Here is a 21,830-nt window from a genome sequence, read left to right as displayed (position 1 = left end):
TGGAGATGTTGATCGGAATCAGCTTTGTGCTTGAGAAGAGACTTAAAATAAGTTTGCTATCCATGCTGAATGATCTGGTTGTTGAGCTGCTAGAAGAAAAAAAAAATGTATCAACAGCTCATTTTCCTGTGTGTTGTGAGAAGCCTGATCAGTTAGTTGTTCTCTATGAATTTTTTTCCATCCATGTTGATTGGTTTATGGATACAGAGGCATATGAAAGGTTATTTTGGTGCTTTGGGCAATGCCAGTATTTTTGGCCAAGTGAAGAATTTTTTTTTTGTTACATAACTTTTAGATGACTAATTTAAGAAAAATAGCTTCTTATTTTTAAACATACTTGTCATTACAGAGAACTTGGCTATCGTATTTGAGAAGTCGTGGCGGTCTGGTGAGGTCCCCGATGACTGGAAGAGAGGGAACATAACCCCCATTTTTAAAAAGGGGAATAAGGAAGACCTGGGTAACTACAGGCCGGTCAACCTCACCTCTGTGCCTGGCAAGGTCATGGAGCAGATTCTCCTGGAAACCATGCTAAGGCAGATGGAGAGCAAGGAGGTGGTTGGTGACAGCCAACATGGCTTCACCAAGGGCAGATCGTGCCTGACCAATTTGGTGGCCTTCTATGACGGGGTGACGGCATCGGTGGAAAAGGGACAAGCAACGGATATCATCTACCTGGACTTGTGCAAAGCTTTTGACACTGTCCCGCACGACATCCTTCTCTCTAAACTAGAGAGACATGGGTTTGATGGATGGACCACTCGGTGGATAAGGAGTTGGCTGGATGGCCGCACTCAGAGAGTGGTGGTCAACGGCTCAATGTCCATGTGGAGACCGGTCACGAGTGGCGTTCCTCAGGGGTCCGTGCTGGGCCCAGCCCTGTTCAACATCTTTGTTGGAGACATGGACAGTGGGATAGAGTGCACCCTCAGCAAGTTCGCCGACGACACGAAGTTGTGTGGTGCCATCGACACGCTGGAAGGGAGGGATGCCATCCAGAGGGACCTTGACAGGCTGGAGAGGTGGGCCCGTGCCAACCTCATGAAGTTCAACCAGGCCAAGTGCAAGGTCCTGCACATGGGTTGGGGCAATCCCAGGCACAAATACAGGCTGGGCGGAGAATGGATTGAGAGCAGCCCTGAGGAGAAGGACTTGGGAGTGCTGGTGGATGAGAAGCTTAACATGAGCAGGCAATGCGCCCTTGTGGCCCAGAAGGCCAACCGCATCCTGGGCTGCATCAAGAGAAGCGTGGCCAGCAGGTCAAGGGAGGTGATTCTGCCCCTCTACTCTGCCCTGGTGAGACCCCACCTGGAGTACTGTGTCCAGTTCTGGAGTCCCCAGCACAAGAAGGACATGGACCAGTTGGAGAAGGTCCAGAGGAGGGCCACGAAGATGATAAAAGGGCTGGAGCACCTCTCTTATGAGGACAGGCTGAGAGATTTGGGGCTGTTCAGCCTGCAGAAGAGGAGGCTCCGGGGTGACCTGATAGCGGTCTTCCAGTACCTCAAGGGGGCTTACAAGAATGATGGGGAGAAGCTGTTTAGTGGGGCCTGTTGCAATAGGACGAGAGGTAATGGTTTTAAAATAGAGGGGGGTAGATTTAGATTGGAAATTAGGAAAAAATTTTTTACGATGCGAGTTATAGAACACTGGAACAGGTTGCCCAGAAAGGTGGTGGAGGCCCCATCCCTGGAAACATTCAAGGCCAGGCTGGATGAGGCTCTGAGCAACCTGATCTAGTCAGGGATGTCCCTGGTCCTTGCAGGGGGGTTGGACTAGATGACCTTTGAAGGTCCCTTCCAACCCTAACCATTCTATGATTCTGTAACTTTGAGTTCATTGGGTTTTAGCTGCAGCTTTGAGGATCCAGGTCTTCAGCAAACCAAACTCTGAGATAGGGGTCTGAAAGCTTAGAATATGAAGACAACAAAAAAAAAAAAAAAAAAAAAAAAGAAAAAAAAAAGAGCTATAACACGTGTGGTTAACTTCATGCAGCAAGTCTGTCAGAGTGCTATGAAAAATTAAAATCTGATTTTTCATTTCCAAAAAATGAGGCAGGAATCTGTATGAAAATTAAGTATTCTGTGCTACTGTTGTCCATCCCTGGTGCAGAGATGTACTTTGCACTGAAAAATTTGGAAGGATAAAAAGTAGCATATGATCATGGAGTTAGTGCATCATAATACATGTGCTCAAAGAGGAGGAATTAAGATTGCTCCAGTCCTTACTGTTAGTTTTGGTGCTATTGATGCATTTGCTCAAACAGCTGAAAACAATCACTAGAGTCTGAGCTTTCCAGACCAGAGTGGTATAGAGCACTGTATTGGGTTTACATGGCAAGCCTTTAGTAGCAGGGGTGGGGAGCTGCAGGGGTGGCTTCTGTGAGAAGAGAACAGGGGCCACCCCCATGTTGGACAGAGCCAGTTCCAGCCGGCTCCAAAACAGAGCTGCCGCTGGCCAAAGCTGAACCAATCAGTGATGTTGATAGTGCCTCTGTGATGGCATATTTAAGAAAGGGTAAAAAGAGATGCATAACTTCTCACTATTCTACTGTAATTTTAATCAGCAATAAATTAAATTAGTCTTCCCCAAGTTAAGTCTGTTTGGTACGTGAAGATAATTGGTAAGCGTCGTAGTCTAGCCTCGATCAGGACCAGACTACGCAGTCTCTCTCTCTCACTCCCCTCACCCTCTGAGAGAATAGGGAGAGATAATATAAGAAAAAGACTCAAGGTTTGAAATAAGGACAAGGAGAGATCCTTAAAGTTATCATTATGGGCAAAACAGACTCCACTTGGAGAAAACTATTTGTTTATTATTAAAAACAAAGCAGGAAAATGAGACAGAGAACAAGATAACCTCCCTCCACCCCTCCCTCTTCCCAGGCTTAACATTATCTCTACCACCTTCCCCCCACGAGTGGCACAGGGTGGGGAGAGGGAATGGGGGTTACAGTCAGTTCATCACATGTCGCTTTACGCTGCTGCTTCATGGTCAGGGGAAGAACTCCTCACATTCCTCCCCTGCTCCATCATGGGATCCCACCCATCAGCTACAGTCCTTCATGAACTGCTCCGGCATGAGTCATTTCTTCCACGGGGTGCAGTCCCTCCAGAACAGCTGTCCCAGCGGGCCCTCCACGGGCCACAGCCTCCTTCAGGCATCCACCTGCCCCGACATGGGGTCCTCCACAGGCTGCAGGTGGATCTCTGCCCCTCCGTGGACCTCCATGGGCTGCAGGGGGACAGCCTGCTCCACCATGCTCTTCACCATGGGCTGCAGGTGAATCTTGGCCAGGAGCCGCACTACTCCTCCCCCTCCTTCTGAACTGACCTTGGCATCTGCAGCCATTCCTCTCACAATAAATTCTTCACAATGGGCTCAGGCAGATGCCTCTCAGGTTCTCTTCACATTTCATCTCCTCTCCACTTCTTGCAGCCAGGCTGGGCTGAGTCAGGCCCAGACGGTCGCCCAGCGGGTGAGGACTACAAGGCTTGCGCCTCCCTGTCTCTGCCCCCACACAGCTTCTTTGCTTCTTCTCTTTTTTTTTTTCTGCTGTTTTTCCCCTTCTTAAATACGTTATCACAGAGGCATTATCAGGGAACATTCTGCTACCAATTGGCTTGGCCTTGGCCAGCAGCGGGTCCGCCCTAGGCCCAGCTGAGTCCACTGAACAAAGGGGAACAACTTCTAGCAGCTTCTTACAGAAGCTACCACTGTAGCCTCCCCTCACTAAATAAAACCAGAATAGTAAGCAATCTCCCTGTCCTTATCTCGACCCATGAGCTTTTCGTCATATTTTCTCTTCCATGTCCTGTTGAGGCAGGGGAGTGATAGAGTGGTTTGTTGAGCATAGCTTTATATGGTATGGAATATCCCTTTGGTTAATTCAGGTGATCTGTCCCAGGTGTGTTCCTTCCCAGCCTCTTACTCACCTCTAACCTACTCACTGCAGGGGCAGAATGGGAAACAGAGAAGGCCTTGATGCTGTGCAAGCACTGTTCAGCAATAGCTAAAGGATCTGTGTGTTAACAGTGTTTTGGTCACATATCAAAACCACAGCACCATATGAGCTACTATGAAGAAAATTAACTCCACTCCAGCCAGACCTAGTATAAGCTGTTGTGATTATCATTATTTGTGTCACTGTCATCCTTAGGAGCTCCCGCTGTGGATTGCTACTGCATTGTTCTAGATGCTGCAATAACAGAAAAACCTACAAAAAGCTTGTATAAAGTATGTGAGAAAGACATAATTGACACCAACAGAGAGAAGAGTACAGGCAAATAGAAAATAATGGAATCATAGAATCATAGAATCATAGAATAGTTTGGGTTGGAAGGGACCTTCAAAGGTCATCCAGGAGCAGGGACATCTCCAACCAAATCAGGTTGCTCAGAACCTGGCCTTGAATGTTTCCAGGGATGGGGCATCCACCACCTCTCTGGGCAACCTCGGCCAGTGTTCCACCACCCTCATTGTAAAAAATGTTTTCCTTATGTACAGTCTGAATCTACCTCCCTCTATTTTAAAACCATTACCCCTTGTCCTATCAAAACAGGCCCTACTGAAGAGTCTCTCCCTGTCTTTCTTGTAGGCCCCCTTGAGGTACTGGAAGGCCTCTATAAGGTCTCCCCGGAGCCTCCTCTTCTGCAGGTTGAACAGCCCCAACTCTCTCAGCCTGTCCTCATAGGAGAGGTGCTCCAGCCCTCTGATCATCTTCATGGCCCTCCTCTGGACCCTCTCCAACTGGTCCATGTCCTTCTGATGTTGGGGGCTCCAGAACTGGACACAGTACTCCAGGTGGGGTCTCACCAGGGCAGAGTAGAGGGGGAGAATCACCTCCCTCGACCTGCTGGCCACACTCCTCTTGATGCAGCCCAGGATGCGGTTGGCCTTCTGGGCCGCAAGGGCGCATTGCCTGCTCATGTTGAGCTTCTCGTCCACCAGCACTCCCAAGTCCCTCTCCTCAGGGCTGCTCTCAATCCATTCTCCGCCCAGCCTGTATTTGTGCCTGGGATTGCCCCAACCCATGTGCAGGACCTTGCACTTGGCCTCGTTGAACTTAATGGAACAATTTAGTTTGGAATAATTGCTAATGATTTTTGTAAACATTAGGGCATAGGAAACACTTTGAAGAACAGAATGAAGGTATTTTGCAGATATTTATAGGTAATATATTGCAAGTGAGAGAAAAGGGAGTTTCCTGAGAATGTCCTGAGAGTGTCTTTGTGCTCACTCCATCATTCAGAGCGAGGTCCAGAAAGGAAGAAAATGGAAGTAATTATTTCAGTGGTGGAAAGTAGGTTGCCTGTGGATTTATGAGCTAATTACCTAGTGGCATTCTGTGACCCACTGTGAGACAGTTATTTAGGGACTGATTAAATTAAGACCCTTGAGGATCCAACAGCACAGATGGCATGTATATCTGTACTACTTGTGCTATTGCTGTATCTTCTGTTTCTTTACTATTGATGTCATTGTATTTGAGTTTTATATAATCACTTATAAGTGCTTTTAAAAATAAATAACTGTAGATTAAAGAATAGCTTTATCACCAGTGTATTTGGTATATATGGCAAAGTTTTGGGAATGGGGAGGACTGCAGGGGTGGCATCTGTGCTGGATACAGCCAATTCCAATGGACTTGGCAATGGACCCACCACAGGCCAAAGCTGAGCCAGTCAGTGAAGTTGGTGGTGCCTGTGTGAAAACATACTTAAGAAAGGGCAGAAAACACTGCAGACAGAGGAGAAGAGAAAAAGAGACTGAGAAACAGCAATGTGAACAGCAAGGTCAGAGAAGAAGAAGAGAGAGAAGGTGCTCCATGCACCAGAGCAGAGATGCCCCTGCAGCCCATGGATAGGTCACACACTGGAGCAGGGGAAAAGTGTGAGAAGGAAGAAGTGACAGAGAGGAACTGTTATGTTGTTGTGTGTTAACCCTGGTAGACAGATAAGCACCACACAGTCGCTTGCTCACTTCCCCTCCCCCTCCATTGGGATGGGGGAAGAGGAAAGGAAGAATAAAACCAAGAAAACTTAGGGGTCAAGATAAAACAAAGAAACAAACAAACAAATAATAAGTGAATGATAAGTGGAAGAAGAGGAAAGAAAACAAAACAAGTGATACAAAAGCAATCACTCACCACCTCCCATGGTTAGACCAATGCTCAGCCACTTCCTGAGCAGAAGATGGCTAACCCCCTAATGCTCCTTCTTTTCCTTTTTATTGCTGAGCATGAAATTATATGATATGGAATATCTCTTTGGTTAGTTCAGGTCATCTGCCCAGTTGCGTCCCCTCCCAGTCTATTGCACAATCCCTCCTCCCCCAGTCTATTCACAGGGAGGACAGAGTGAGAAACAGAGAAGGCCTTGATGCTGTGCAAACACTATTCAGCAATAGCTAGAATATTAGTGTGTTATCAGTACTGTTTTGGTAAAAAATCCAAAACACAGCATCATATATACGGACTGTAACCCCCATCCCCTCTGCAATGCTTGGGGGGACAGGTAGAAGAGTCAGGAATGAAGGAGTTAAGTTGAGTCTGGGAAATGGGGGATTGGGAGGAGGTGATGTTTTAGTTTTTATTTTTGTTTCTCATTACACAAACCTATTTTGTCCTCCCCATTTTGCTGAGCAGGGAGGTGTGAGCAGCTGCGTGGGTGTTTGGCTGTTAGCCAAGCTTGATCCACCACACACCAGTTAGTGAGATTTCTTTCTGACAGCACAAAAATTTAACAGAACTTTTCATTATAAATAAATTGTTTTCCTTTTATTTTCAGGTACCATGATCAACAGGATGTTACGAGCAACTTCCTTAGAGCAATGTGGTTGATTTCAATAACGTTTCTATCCATTGGATATGGTGACATGGTACCTAATACATACTGTGGGAAAGGAGTCTGTTTACTCACTGGAATCATGGTGAGTGTTTCAGAATTTATTCACTGGATATGAGATTAAGTAGTTTGTTGGAATTAATCTCCAAACTCATGGTAGTCATAACAGAAAAATTTATTTGATAACTTTTAAAGTATATAGGCTTACTTGCACCATTCCATGGTCTCATTCCATGGTAATGTACTGAAAGGCTTTCATCCTCTGTACGTAGAATGAAGAGCTGTGTAATAAAATACAGAGAAACAGTTCCACCCTGATGTCATTCTCAGCTTCAGAATCTCAGTAGAGTCTTTCATTAAATGTTAGGATATCACATCTTCTTGACTGTCTTTGGACATGTGTAATTGGACCACTTCTAATAACAAATCTACATCTCTGATATTTGCTTCTTAATTAAGTTACTTGCAGATGTAGAATTGTGATGGTGACTAGTATCCTAAAGCATTTTGCTTGTACATAGTTTCCAAATTGTTTCTTATACATCTAATAACATATGGTCCATAGTTTTCCATTGCTTGAAGTGGATTTATATAGTGTAGTTTTCACCACAAGAATTTTTCTTACCATTGGTTTAACTGTTAGACCATACATATTCACTACATATTTATTAGCTGTACTTCATATCTAATTTAATTTTTTTTGTATTGTAGAATTTGATCCAAGTTAGGTAGGGAGTAGGGCAATAAATTATAATGGAAATTTCTGCATATTTACAGTAAATTAGAAGTAAAAAAGCTCCTAATCCTGTCACTTTTACTTGTATCAAGCTCCCATGTAAATTTCCCTTTGAGTGAGAAGTTCAGGATGGGCATCATATATAATATATATGACAGTAGGATCTATTGATTATAAAATTACTGCAGCTTCAATACCTATCTTCTATTAAAATAGGCATATTGGGATTATGGTTGAAAACAAATGGTGGCAAAAAGTTTCCCTTTTTGAGCAAGTGTATTAGTAAATCTGTTGTTTATAAAAGTATGTATTTTATGTTCAGAGAGTAAAATAGATCAATGCATTTTTGTAGTGTTGAAGACTTTTTTTCCAAATGTTTCTTTTTTATTTTTTAACATTTGACAGGTTTCAGGTCTTTGACCTTTATTGAGAAAGACTTCCAGTAAATTTTGTTAGTGTCAAATGCATATCTCTTCAAATACAGTTTGCAATCTGGTGAAAATACAGGCGGAAAGCACAGGAATGACTCAGAAGGCTTTTCTAAAGGCTGTTGACTAAACTCATATCTGCTGTCTTCTGGGGAATTTGCCTTCGTTCTTCATTCTGAGATGGATTTTGATGCCAGAGAGAATAAAAAGGGTTCCATAAGTTCATTATCAAAAGAAGAGAACATGCAGCATGCAGCATATATTGCCACAGGGATGTGCAGAACAAGTACAGAACCCTGTTAAAATGCTTTCCTTCTTCCCAGACACTCTTCAGAAATAAAAGCAAATGCTTCAAGATGCAGATATTAGGTCATTATGCCTCCTCATTATCATCTCTGACTGCATCCTTGACAACAGATCTCTTGACAACAGCTACATTCTAGGTTAACTTGCCTTGAATATTTACTCCAAAAAAATTGTTCAGCATTCTTGGCATTTTCAGTATGAAAAAAAAATGACTATAACAGAAATATTTTTCCAAGCCCTGCAGAAGTGCAATGAAAATGTTAATATTGATACTAATCATTCATGGGTTTCACACTGCTATTCGGTTTATATTGATGCAAATAACAGCAGCATCTGGATTGGTCTTAAAATTTTCATGGTCGTGGGTAGGCTGTATGATTTTATCATTATGAAAACAAGGTAAAAATAAAACAACAGAAACAGTCTCCAGATTATTGCAAGTTTTTTCTATGCGCTCATGAATGAACGACACAGAACCTGTATTTGTCATTTTGGATCAGGCTGTCACCAACCACCTCCTTGCTCTCCATCTGCCTTAGCATGGTTTCCAGGAGAATCTGCTCCATGACCTTGCCAGGCACAGAGGTGAGGCTGACCGGCCTGTAGTTGCCCAGGTCTTCCTTGTTCCCCTTTTTAAAAATGGGGGTCATGTTCCCTCTCTTCCAGTCATCAGGGACCTCACCAGACCACAATGGCCAGTGGCTTGGCAACTTCATCTGCCAGTTCCCTCAGGACCCAGGGATGCACTTCATCAGGTCCCATGGACTTGTGCACCTTCAGGTTCCTCAGATGCTCCCAAACCTGCTCTTCCAGTACAGTGGGCGGTTCTTCATCCTCCCAGTCCCTGCTTGTGCCTTCCACAGCTTGGGTGGCAAGACAAGAGCCCTTATCGGTGAAGAATGAGGCAAAAAAGTCATTGAGTACCTCAGCCTTCTCCATGTCCCGGGTAACCAGGACACCCATTTCCTTCCAGAGAGGGCCTACATTCTCCTTAGACCTCCTTTTGTCCCCTACATACCTATAGAAGCCTTTCTTATTGTTTCTGGCCACTTTTGCCTCAGAAATTGGTTTCTCTGGGATGGAAATGCGACTGCTCAGGCTAAACCCTGCATTGTGCTTCTCCCAGGGAAGTAGACTTTATGCAGTCTGCTGATGGCACCAAGTTGTGCTGGCTATTAAAACTGAAGCTAATTGCTCTCGAGACACTTGGTCAAGTGACATGTTTTAAATTCTCCTGGAAAATAGGAAAATCTTTACATATTATTCTGATGATACTAAAAGAAAATAAGCATTTGAGAATCATTAAGAATAAGTCAGTAAAGAAGTCTAATTAGTATTAGAAAAATTAAAATAAGCAAAAAAGAAAACTGAACCATTTCTATTTTTGAAAAAAAAATAAGGTAAATATTTAAAGAATGTGTTCTGTCATATCAAACAATTTATTTTTGATCTTGCAAAGCACTTAAATATGTGAATCTGTACTGAAAATATTGAAACAGTGCAGTACAGAGTTGGTAAATACAGAAGCTGTTTATATACTGGCAAGAGAAACTGAACTGGATATCTTTCTAAATCACCTATTAGTGTTTTTCTGATGAGACTTCGCTAGGAAGCAGTCTATTCATACTACGTAGTCTATGCAGAAATGGAAATAGGTAAGTCTGCTCTTTTAGGATCTTATCTTTTAGAGTCATAGAATGGTTAGGGTTGGAAGGGACCTTCAAAGGTCATCTAGTCCAACCCCCCTGCAAGGAGCAGGGCCATCCCTGACTAGATCAGGTTGCTCAGAGCCTCATCCAACCTGGCCTTGAACGTTTCCAGGGATGGGGCATCCACCACCTCTCTGGCACAGAGCAGTTGGCTATAGCTTGAATGAAAATTGCTTTCAATGAAATAGATATCCTGTAGGATTTTCATGTTAGCCTTGCTGTTGCTGAAATTGCAGCTTAAATGCTTCTCATTGAAATGAATTCCAAAGAGATCATTAAGACTATCAAAGAAGCAAAAAAAAATTATGAGGATATTCTTAAAGTTGCATCACAGAGGTGTGTGAGGAGATTAGATGAATGAGATGTTTCTTTTGGAAAATGTTTAAGTAGCATCTTTTAACTATCTGATCTGAACCCCATCCATGTAGATGAATAATTCTTATTGGAGCAATCACAACACAGTCAGTGTGTACAATCTAGGCTTCGGAATACTAACTTTTTAATTCTAAATACTGAATTAAAAATTACTCAGATACAATTCTAAAACTTCCCTTATGACAATTTTTAAAAGTCCATGCGGAAGTCTGTATTTGGTTTAAAATAATTGCAGCTCCTTTCCTACATGTGCTAAAAAAAGCCACCAGAATGAGGTGTTTATGCTGTTTGACACGAGGAATTCTTCATATAAGGTTAAATTGTGTTGTTTACTCATGGGGATTCATCTCAGACCACCCTGGTCTTATCAACAAATACAAAGAAATATACTGTCTGCATGAGGAACATGGAACCTAGAATAGCATAATTTTGAAACATCTGATTTCTGTTGGTAGCAAAATCTGATCTGTAACATCTCTGAAATTTAACAGTTACTAGATTTTAAGAAAACCAGAAAAAAAAGTAGATTCTAACTTCAGAGTTAACATTGGCTGAAGATCTTCTGGGAAGATTCCTAAACTAAAGAAAAAGAAGGTAAACATCAGATTTGAGCAGTGAAATGTGAAAATTATTTTATAGAATCTTTTATGGATAATGTACATAAAGATAATAATTTTGCATCTTAATTCCTAGAACATTGTGGGATTTTTAGGAAATTTTTTCTTTATGCTGTTTAATTCTGTAATTATTTGCAGAAACACAGAATTGTTTATGAAACACAAAAATGGATTTGGAATTATACTCAAAGCGCTGAAAATGTATGATTAATACACTGCCTTGTGGGCAGATATGTATGACCAAACTGATAGTAGCAACTCAATTTTCTGTGATAACAGTAAGAGAATGTGTGGGTTTTGTGTAGCGGGAGGGACTACAGTGGCAGCTTCTGCGAGAAGCTGATAGAAGTTTCCCCTTAGTTCAGTGGACCAGATTGGGTCTAAGGTGGACCTGCTGCTGGCCCAGGGTGCAGCTAATTAGCAACAGTGATAATGTTGTGCCAAATCTGGATTATTTTACCTGGTGTGCAGTATGCCAGTCTTACACACAGAGCAGAGGCATTTATTTATTTAATTTCTGCTCAGAAATGGATGCTAGGTGGTAATTCCACAAAGTTAGCACACCTGGTCACAATCGCGTTACATATTTATACAATTCAGAATAACAGGTCTGCCTTTTGGTCACACCTACTTAACTACAATTGGTTAGTTCTTTTCTTACATTAGTTTAAAGATACAATGCTTCTTAAATTTACTACGCACACTCGGTGAGTAGGGATCTCTGTCTGAGGAGGGAGCGATTTTAGCACTAGAGGTATGGTTTTCTTATTATAATGAGAGAGTTCACTCTGAGGACACTAATTAGTGGGATTTCGCTGACCATTCACAACCTTTATTGATGTTATGCACCTGCAAGGATATACATCCCCTTAGTTTCATAAATGTTTTCATGCTCCCTATCCCTCCTTATCTGTTTGGTCTGCTCTCCTTGAGCCTATCTTGGTGTTTCTTTGTTCTGGCAGATTTACGACATCATCCTGCTCTTTCAGGGCCATGTCTTCGGTGTTACTCTTTGCTTATCTTGGTTCTCCCTTTCTCATGCAGATCCTTACCTACTTCGTGCTCCTTTGACAATCATCCAGCTTTTGGCATTTTCTGGGGCAAGATGTTTCTTTTTTTATCAGTCTCTCAGTTTCTCTTCAAGGGTATAGTCGTTAGCAGGGTATGCATTTTTTATACAAAGTAACTGGGCTTGCTCAAGTCTGATTCTGTTTCACAAGATATTAATTGTCCTTGCCTGATGGAAAATTTAATAAAAACTCATTCATGTAAATTTCATAAAAATTTTTCTTCATGTATATCAATAATGCCTCAGTGATAACGTATTTAAGAAGGGGAAAATTAAAAAAAAAAAAAAAAGAGAAGAAGCAGAAGCGTGGGCAGAGAGGGGGAGACCCAAGCCTTGTGGGCCTTGTGGCACTCTGTCCTCCCACCAGTGGCTGTCTGGGCCTGACATGGCCCGAACAGCTCGGTCTGGCCAAGAGAAGTGAAGAGAAGATATATGAAGAGAACATTGTCACCAAAATTTGGAATCAAACTCCTTAATAGCAATGTAGCATTAAGAAGCAGGCATTTTTTATTGTGGTGCTAGATGCATGGGGGATCCTTCCACCTAGTGTGCATACCAGTCTAAAAAACCAGATGGAATATATTCAGTAACTTCATACATAATCATCAACAAGTCCCGGAATATTGATACATAATCATCTGTTTTCCTAGAAATTATTATAATATTCCCCACCCACTCGCGCATGCTCAGTCTTTTGAGCTGAGGGTCGTCTGGTGGTCCCAGTGGTCGTCAGAGCGCCCCCTCCTCAAATTTGCTGGTTGAACCTCCCTTAAAATCTCCATATATGATCTTGAGAACAGGTCACGGTGTTCCTTGATCTTCTTTATTTCTAAAGTGTTGGGTCAGGGCCTGTTTTACACTCCATCCTCAAGGCCTGTCTTTGTTCTACCATCCCTCTTAATTACCCCAGATATAGAATCATAGAATCATAGAATGGTCAGGGTTGGAAGGGACCTTCAAAGGTCATCTAGTCCAACCCCCCTGCAAGGAGCAGGGACGTCTTTGACTAGATCAGGTTGCTCAGAGTCTCATCCAACTTGACCTTGAATGTTTCCATATGCTAGGCTAACTTTTAACAAACAGAATAATAATTTTTCCTGACAATCCTAAAACTATCTGTTCCCTCTAAGGATTAATAGATGACATATGAAATCTAGCCTATATGATTGCAGTTATATGAATAGCAAAAACTGCCTAATATTTCTACAATTTTCAAAAATCATATTGTTCTAAAATCATATTGCTTAATCATTTTATGTCACATAACAACATGAGAGGCATCTGCCTGCCTGTTGTGAAGAATTTCTTGTCAGAGGAACAGCTGCAGACACCAAGGTCAGTTCAGAAGGAGGGGGAGGAGTAATGTGGCTCCTGGCCAAGATTCCCCTGCAGCCTGTGGTGATGACCATGGTGGAGCAGATTGTCCCCCTGCAGCCCATGGAGGTCCACAGAGGGGCAGAGATCCACTTGGAGCCCGTGAAGGACCCCGCATCGGGGGAGGTGGATGCCTGAAGGAGGCTGTGGCCCGTGGAGGGCCTGCTGGGACAGCTGTTCTGGAGGGACTGCACCCCGTGGAAGAGATGACCCACACCAGAGCAGTTTCACAAAGGACTGTAGCCCATGGGAGGCACCCCACGCTGGAGCAGGGGAGGAATGTGAGGATGATGTGTGAACTAACTGCAACCCTCACTGGTGGCGGGGGGAGGGGGGGGGAGTGGGGGAGGGGAGTGTGGAACGTGGTGGAGATCATTCGGAATGAAGTTAAGCCCGGGAAGAGGGGAGGGATGGAGACAAGTTGTTTATTTTTCTCTCTCATTATCCTACTTTGGTTTTATTGTTAATAAATTAAATTAGTTTCCCCAGGTCGAGTCTGTTCTGCCCATAAGGGTAACTTAAAGGATCTCTCCCTGTCCTTATCTCAAACCTCGAGCCATTTTTCCTTATATTATCTCTCCCTATTCTCTCAGAGGGTGGGAGGAGTGAGAGAGAGACTGCGTAGTCTGGTCCCGATTGGGGCTGAACTATGACAGAAGTCCAGTCCAGGAAGAGGGGAGGGATGTGGGTAAAATGTTCTTAAGATCTGGTTTTGTCTCTTATTATCCTACATTGGTTTGATTGTTAATAAAATTAATTAGTTTTCCCTAAGTGTGTTTTGCCTGTGATAGTAACTGCTGAATGATCTCTTCCTGTCCTTATCTTGACCATCAAGCCTTTCGTTATATTATCTATTCCCCATTCCCTCAGGGGTGGGGAGAGTGAGTGAGCAGCTATGGAGTGCTTAGTCTTGAATGGGGCTAAATGACAACAGGATGAAATTTCTAATTGAAGCAAAGACAAGAGAACATAAAATGATTATAATTAAGCTGAGTAGCTGCAGAGAGACTGAGCAATCAGTCCCTGAAGCGGTAGTGGTTAGTGCAGTAATCTGTAATAAAGACAATAGCAGACGTTTTCTTTTACCCCTTTTTGAGTAAACAAAGTCTTCTGGAAGATGTAATCATCTGTTCGAAAGTAAAATAAAATAAAATAAAATATTCTCTCAGAAGCTCTTAATTTCAACGCAATAGAACAGGGAAGTTTTTTAAGTGTCAGAGGATAGGAAAAATGTTTAAAATTCAGATTTAATTAAAATAATAGACTCATAGAATCATATAATAGTTAGGGCCCACCTCTCCAGCCTGTCAAGGTCCCTCTGGATGGCATCCCTCCCCTCCAGCGTGTTGACCACACCACACAGCTTGGTGTCATCGGCAAACTTGCTGAGGGTGCACTCTATCCCACTGTCTATGTCGCCGACAAAGATGTTGAACAGGGCTGGTCCCAATATTGATCCCTAAGGAATGCCACTGGTCACCAGTCTCCACCTGGACATTGAGCCGTTGACCACCACTTCTGAGTGCGGCCATCCAGCCAATTCCTTATCCACCGAGTGGTCCGTCCATCAAAGCCATGTCTCTCCAGTTTAGAGACAAGGATGTCCTGCGGGACAGTGTCAAATGCCTTGCACAAATCCAGGTAGATGACATTCCTTATCCACCAACAATGTAACCCCAGCATAGAAGGCCACCAAATTGCTCAGGCACGATCTGCCCTTAGTGAAACTGTGTTGGCTGTCACACATCACCTCCTTATATTCCATGTACCATAGTATGGTTCCCATGAGAATCTGCTCCATGATCTTGCCAGGCACAGAGGTGAGGCTGACCGGCCTGTATTTGCCCAGGACTCCCTTCTTCCCCTTTATAAAAATGGGGGTTATGTTTCCCCTTTTCCTGTCATTGGGAACCTCACCAGACTGCCACAACTTCTCAAATATGATGGATAGTGGCTTGACAACTTCATCCACCACTTCCCTCAGGACCTGGGGATGCATCTCATCAGATCCCATGGACTTGTGCACCTTCAGGTTCCTTAGATGGTCACGAACCTGCTCTTCTCCTACAGTAGACAGTTCCTCATTCTCCTAGTCCCTGTCTTTGCCTTCTGCAACTTGAGCGGTGTGGATAGAGTACTTGCCAGTGAAGCCCGAGGCAAAAAAGTCGTTGAGTACCTCAGCCTTCTCCATGTCTCTGGTTCCCTTTGGGACAGGTTCTACATTCTCGCTGGTCTTCCTTCTATGCCAGACATACTGAAAGAATCTTTTCTTGTTGCCCTTGACATCCCTGGCCAGATTTAATTCCGTCAGGGCTTTATCCTTCCTTACCTGATACCTGGCTGCTAGGGCAATCTCTCTGTATTCCTCCCTGGCTACTTATCCTTGCTTCCACCCTCTGTAGGCTTCCTTTTTGTTATTCAGCTGGCCCAGGAGCTCCTTTTTCATCCATACAGGCCTCCTGACATTTTTGCCTGACTTTCTCTTTGTTGGGATGCATCGTTCCTGAGCGTGGAGGAGGTGATCCTTAAATATTAAATAGCTTTCCTGGATACCTCTTCCCTCCAGGGCTTTATCCCACAATACTTTGCCCCTGTCGTAGTCTGGTCCCAATCGGGGCTGAACTACACAGCCTCTCTCCCACTCCCCCCCCACCCTCCAGTGGGACAGAGGGGAGAATTGGTAAACAAAAAAAAAATCCGAAAAAACACAGGAGTTGAGAATGAACAAAAAGTAAATTTAACAGCAATAACAGAAGAAAACAAAACAGTGATGGAATACAAATACAGTACAATAGCTTACAACAAAGCTCTACACCTAGTTTCTTCCCACATAGCAGGAGGCTCCTTTTAGCACCCTCCTCACTCATATACTGAGCATGATGTCACATGGGATGCAATAGCCCTTTAGCTAATTTGGGTAAATTAACCCCAGCTGTTAGCTAATTAATTATCCCAGCTGGGTGCCCCAGCCATAGGGGCTACCAGCTCCAGTTCTCCACCCAGCTCAGGTAAATATTAACTCTATCCTAGCCAGAACCAGGACATTATCCACCCCTTATTCCACACCATCTACATCATGCCCAGATCCTCCACTTTCTGATTAGTCATCAACTTTTTCTTTCTTTGATCTACTTGTATGCATATACATAGATGTAACTCCCTCAGTCTATGGCTCATCCCTCCAAAAGGTCTGTTGAGTTTATCCAGTCCATAACCTTGGGCTCCATCTGTCATAACAGTCTCTCAGCATAGGACAGACAACGCAGTGTTTGCTCAGGTAGTGTATCTGGTACAAGTGATTTAGCAAGTTCATAGTCTGCAGACTGAAGATCTGTTGGTAGGTGCTAGTAGCAAGAGCCAGTTCTGGTTGCATCACTGCTGCAATTTTTCCTATTTTATTAAAGTTCATTCTTTGTTGGTCTAGATGATTTTACTATAATACTTTTGACACAACATAGGTCTCTCAGGGCGTGGGGCAGGAGGAAGCAAAGAGGGACATATAACAGCTAGATAATGACATACAGTACTATATAGTAACCGACAGCAAGCACTTCAAACTATTGGCTCTTTTCACCTAAAATTAGATGTCCTTGAGGTACACATCATACTTCCCCATCCTCCTGCATTACCCACCAAGTACACCCAGGTCCTTGAGCAAAAGCAATCCCATTCATGGATTTATCTTTGCCCAGGGGAGGAATACCCCAGACTGTCTTCCCCAGTATATTCCTTACATGCACCACAGGGACTTTATCCCCTTCTACAGTACGTAGAAGTTCAGATTGGGCAGGGCCAGCTCGATTGGTGGACCCCCGAGTGTTGACTAGCCAAGTGGCTTTTGCTAAATGTGTATCCCAATTTTTGAAGGTCCCACCATCCATTGCTCTCAGTGTAGTTTTCAGCAGTCCATTGGACTGTTCAATCTTTCCAGAGGCTGGGGTGTGATAGGGGATGTGATATACCCACTCGATGCTATGCTCTTTGGCCCAGGTGTCTATGAGGTTGTTTTGGAAGTGGGTACCATTGTCTGATTCAATTCTTTCTGGAGTGCCATGTCGCCATAAGACTTGTTTCTCAAGGCCCAGGATAGTGTTTTGGGCAGTGGCATGGGGCACAGGATATGTTTCCAGCCACTCAGTGGTTGCTTCCACCATTGGAAGCACATGGCGCTTGCCTTGGGGAGTTTCTGGGAGTGTAATGTAATCAATTTGCCAGGCCTCTCCCTATTTATACTTCAGCCATCGTCCCCCATACCAAAGAGGCTTTAACCACTTGGCTTGCTTAATTGCAGCACATGTTTCACATTCATGGATAACCTGTGTCCATGGTCAAGTCCACCCCTCGATCACGAGCCCATTTATATGTTGCATCTCTCCCCTGATGGCCTGAGGTATCATGGGCCCACCGAGCTAAAAATAACTCACCCTTATGCTGCCAGTCCAGATCCACCTGAGCCACTTCAATTTTAGCAGCTTGATCCACTTGCTGGTTTTTTTTTTATGTTCTTCAGTGGCTTGACTCTTGGGTACGTGGGCATCTAGGTGACATACTTTTACAACCAGATGTTCTAACCGGGCAGCAATATCTTGCCACAAAGTGGCAGCCCAGATGGACTTGCCTCTACGCTGCCAGTTGCTCTGCTTCCATTGCTTTAACCACCCCCACAGAGCGTTTGCCACCATCCATGAGTCAGTGTAGAGACAGAGCACAGGCCATTTTTCCCATTCAGCAATATCTAAAGCCAGCTGGATGGCCTTCACCTCGACAAACTGACTCCATTCACCTTGGCCTTCAGCAGCTTCTGCACCTTGTTGTGTAGGACTCAACACAGCAGCTTTCCACTTCCGATGTTTTCCTACAATATGACAGGACCCATCAGTAAACAGGGCATATCGCCTCTCATTTTCTGGGAGGTTGTTATATGGTGGGGCCTCTTCAGCACGCGTTACCTCTTCCTCTGGTGGCTTTCCAAAATCTTTGCCTTCTGGCCAGTCTGTAATTACCTCTAATGTCCCTGGGCGATTGGGGTTTCCTATTCGAGCCCACTGTGTGAGCAGTGCAACCCACTTGCTCCATGTAGCATCAGTTGCATGATGTGCAGAGGGGACCCTTCCTTTGAACATCCAGCCCAGCACTGGCAGTCGGGGTGCCAGGAGGAGCTGTGCTTCAGTACCAATCACTTCTGAAGCAGCTCAAAGTCCTTCGTATGCTGCCAGTATCTCTTTTTCAGTTGGAGTATAGCGGGCCTCAGATCCTCTGTATCCCCAACTCCAAAACCTAAGGGGTCGACCACAGGTTTCCCCTGTGGGGTAACAGGTTAGCAGGGCTGCATATATGCAGGAGGGGCAGTCTGCGGTGGTTCGGGTGCTAGGCACGGATAGGTCCATTGACGCAGGGGCAGGTGCCTGGCGGGCACAGATCGATCCATGGGCTCAGGGGGCGGGTGCGTTCGCCTGCGTAGCGGGTGTACGGGTATTTAACCCTGTGTTGCGCAGCATTAAATTGAAGGCTTGGCGGTATCCGTGTGATGCCCTGCTTTCCCCGGGGAGGGGCTCCGGTGCGTCCTGGGTTGGTTTGCTGGCAAGAGAACCGGCAAGTGGTGACCCCGACGTGTGACAGGTCCGGACGCTTTTGAGCTGGGGCCGCGCGGCGGTCGTGCCTGCCTGCTGTTAGGATGGCATCCATCTCTGATACAGTGAAGGTATTAAAGGCGTTGGGTAAAGATGTGAATTGTCCGGTGCACAGGGCACCGTTGACGGAGTTCATCCTATGGATGCAGAAAAGGGGCTTGATTAACAAGCCGGGAGAGGTGATGGAAGTGGCGCTGTTACAGGCGGCGGGGAAAGAGTTACTGGAAGAACGAGGGGTCGGAACGAAGGGTGTGGCGACGCGGCTGGAGACGTTAGGTTCGGTGAAAAGACTGCTGGCTAAGGCTCGAGAGGGGCGCGGAGTGTGAGTTGCGGCTTTAACTGCAATCAAAGAAGGGCGGTCCTCGGAAGGGGAGGGGGACGAACGGGGTCGAGACGGCGCGGAGGGGACGGGGGGTGGCGCTCCGGTGGTCTGCCCGGTTCGGCCGAGAGCCTCTGACAGTGATAAAGGAGTTTGGGTGTGCTCCCCCGTGTGTTGCGCCTTGCTTGACGGGGGGGCGACCCCCCGGATGCGAGGACGCGGGGGTGCCCTCTGTCTCTCCTTCTGCCCCATCGGCTCCACCGCTTGTAAATTCGCGGAGGGGCGATAGTGAGGCGGGAGCCAGTTTCGAGGTGGCGCCCGAGGAGTCGCGGGGCGCGGAGCGGGGTCCTAGCGCTTTCCCGGTGGGGAAAAGAGCCGCGGTCCCCGAGACCAAGGATAAAGCGGCGGGTGATAGAGCCGCGGTCCTCCAGACCAGAACGACGAGAAGCACTGCTTCAAAGGAACATAAATCAGTTTTAACGAGTCTAACAAGAGTGTTAGAGGAACAGAACTGTGCTATTAATAACACTGACCTGAAGAGCTTGTTGACTTGGGTGTCCGCTCACGTATCAAACGCAAACCTCTGTAATCTATATACGGTGGGCTCCTGGAACACCATAGGTATTAGACTGTGGGACTGTGTAACGCGGGGTGACCCTGCTGTTCAAAAGTTATTACCGGCATGGCGTGTAATGTTTGAAGCCTTGAAGAATCACACGCAGAAAGGAGATGCAACAGCACCCGTTACCCTGTCAGCTCCTTCGTCCATGGAAACGAAGACTAACAGCGAGCCAGCAAATCCCTTTGATCCAGTTCCCATAGATCCGGAAAAGGAGCCTTCAGTCTTTGGAGCTTCCTTCTTATAGAGGTGGCGTGTTTGTGTGTGTGTGTGCGTATAAGCATGAAGTAGATGGTATGAAATAAGGGGTGAATACTGTCTTGGTTTCAGCAGGGATGGAGTTAATTTTCCTCTCAGAAGCTTTGGGCTTTGTATGTGAAGAATGTTGATAAAAATGCCCTGATGATTAGGGTTGTTAATGAGACCAAGGACACTGTCTGGCTTTCCAAGTCTCGTTAACGTGCAGGTGCAGGAAGCTGGGCCAAAGGCAGACAGAATATTGGTCATTTGGACATCGGGTGGTGAGAAATAGTACATTGTTCATTTTGTATATATTAATGTTCTTATATTTTGTTATTATTGTAGGTTTCCTCTTAGTAAACTGCAGCAAAAGGCAACGTGTGATTTGCCGACCGTGGCCCTCATTCCCTCTTCCCGCCCCCCCCCCCCCCCCCCCCGCCCAGTCCCGCTCAGGGGGCGGGGAAGGAGGTGGAGAGGGTGTTAAGCCCAGGAAGAGGGAGGGGGTGGGGAGGAGGTTGTCTTGTTCCCTTTCTCATTATCCTGCTTTGGTTTTAGTAATAAATAAATAATTTTCCCCAGGTCGAGTCTGTTTTGCCTGTGACGGTGGCTTTAAGGATCTCTCGCCGCGGCCGCCGCCAGGCGCACCCCCCACCCCCCCCCATCCGGCGGGGCGGGGGCAGCTTACCCAAAGCCTGCCATGGTTACAGATACTCCCGTCTGAGTTGACCAGTGGCCTTTAGCAAGAGAAAAGCTGCACCATTTGAATGAGTTAGTTAACGAGCGATTACAACTTGGACATACAAAACCAACAGACAGTTCCTAGAATACACCTGTGTTTGTAATACAGACAAATCGGATGTTCCACGAGTTGCATTTTCTGTGTCTTCAATCAATATGGGAGAACCTAATCAGCGATATCACTGGATGGTACTTCCACAGGGTATGAAAAATAGTCCAACCATCTGCCAATGGTACGTCGCACAGGCCACAGCACCAGTAAGGTGCTTGCATAGGAATAGCCTCGTTTATCATTATAGGGATGACATCTTAATTGCAGCACCCGATGATTCTCTGGTGGACAGAGTTCTTAATGATATCACCAGTGCATTATCCTGATTTAAATTGGTTATTGCTCAAGAAAAAAATTCAAAAGGTGTGTCCCTGGCAGTGTCTCGGCTGGCAAATTATGAAAAGAACAATTGGTCTGCAAAAGTTAAAAATCCCTCAAACAGTGTTTGCCTTAAACGATGTGCAGAAATTGCTGGGAGCTATCAACTGGGTACGCCTGGTATTAGGCCTCTCTACAGAATTGCTTTCTCCACTATTCCAAATACTTAAGGGAGACTCAGATTTAACCTCTCCTAGGAGACTGACTCCAGAAGCACAAACGGCATTACAAACAGTTTTGCTACAGGTCTCCATTCATTTGCCTAAGCAACCAATGCTGCAATTTTTAAGAGAATTAATGTTGTATCCAGCAACTCATTTAAGTTGTACTCCCATAAAAAAATGCCTTAACAATATTTACAGATGGATCAGGAAAAACACACAAATCTGTAATTG

At 45.0% G+C, this 21,830-nt stretch overlaps 1 protein-coding gene across 1 annotated transcript in view; it reads left to right on the top strand.

The window, feature by feature from the left end:
* Positions 1–21,830, top strand: part of LOC147596704 (small conductance calcium-activated potassium channel protein 3-like) — a 142,442-nt gene that overhangs the window by 41,599 nt on the left and 79,013 nt on the right. The window contains 1 exon segment of the mRNA XM_086769615.1: positions 6,789–6,930. Coding sequence (XP_086625741.1) covers positions 6,789–6,930 — 142 coding nt within the window.

Source organism: Chlamydotis macqueenii, chromosome W (assembly GCF_036417535.1).
Source record: "Chlamydotis macqueenii isolate bChlMac1 chromosome W, bChlMac1.mat, whole genome shotgun sequence".
In the NCBI taxonomy this organism is placed as follows: domain Eukaryota; kingdom Metazoa; phylum Chordata; class Aves; order Otidiformes; family Otididae; genus Chlamydotis; species Chlamydotis macqueenii.
This window is presented reverse-complemented; position numbering and strand designations above follow the sequence as displayed.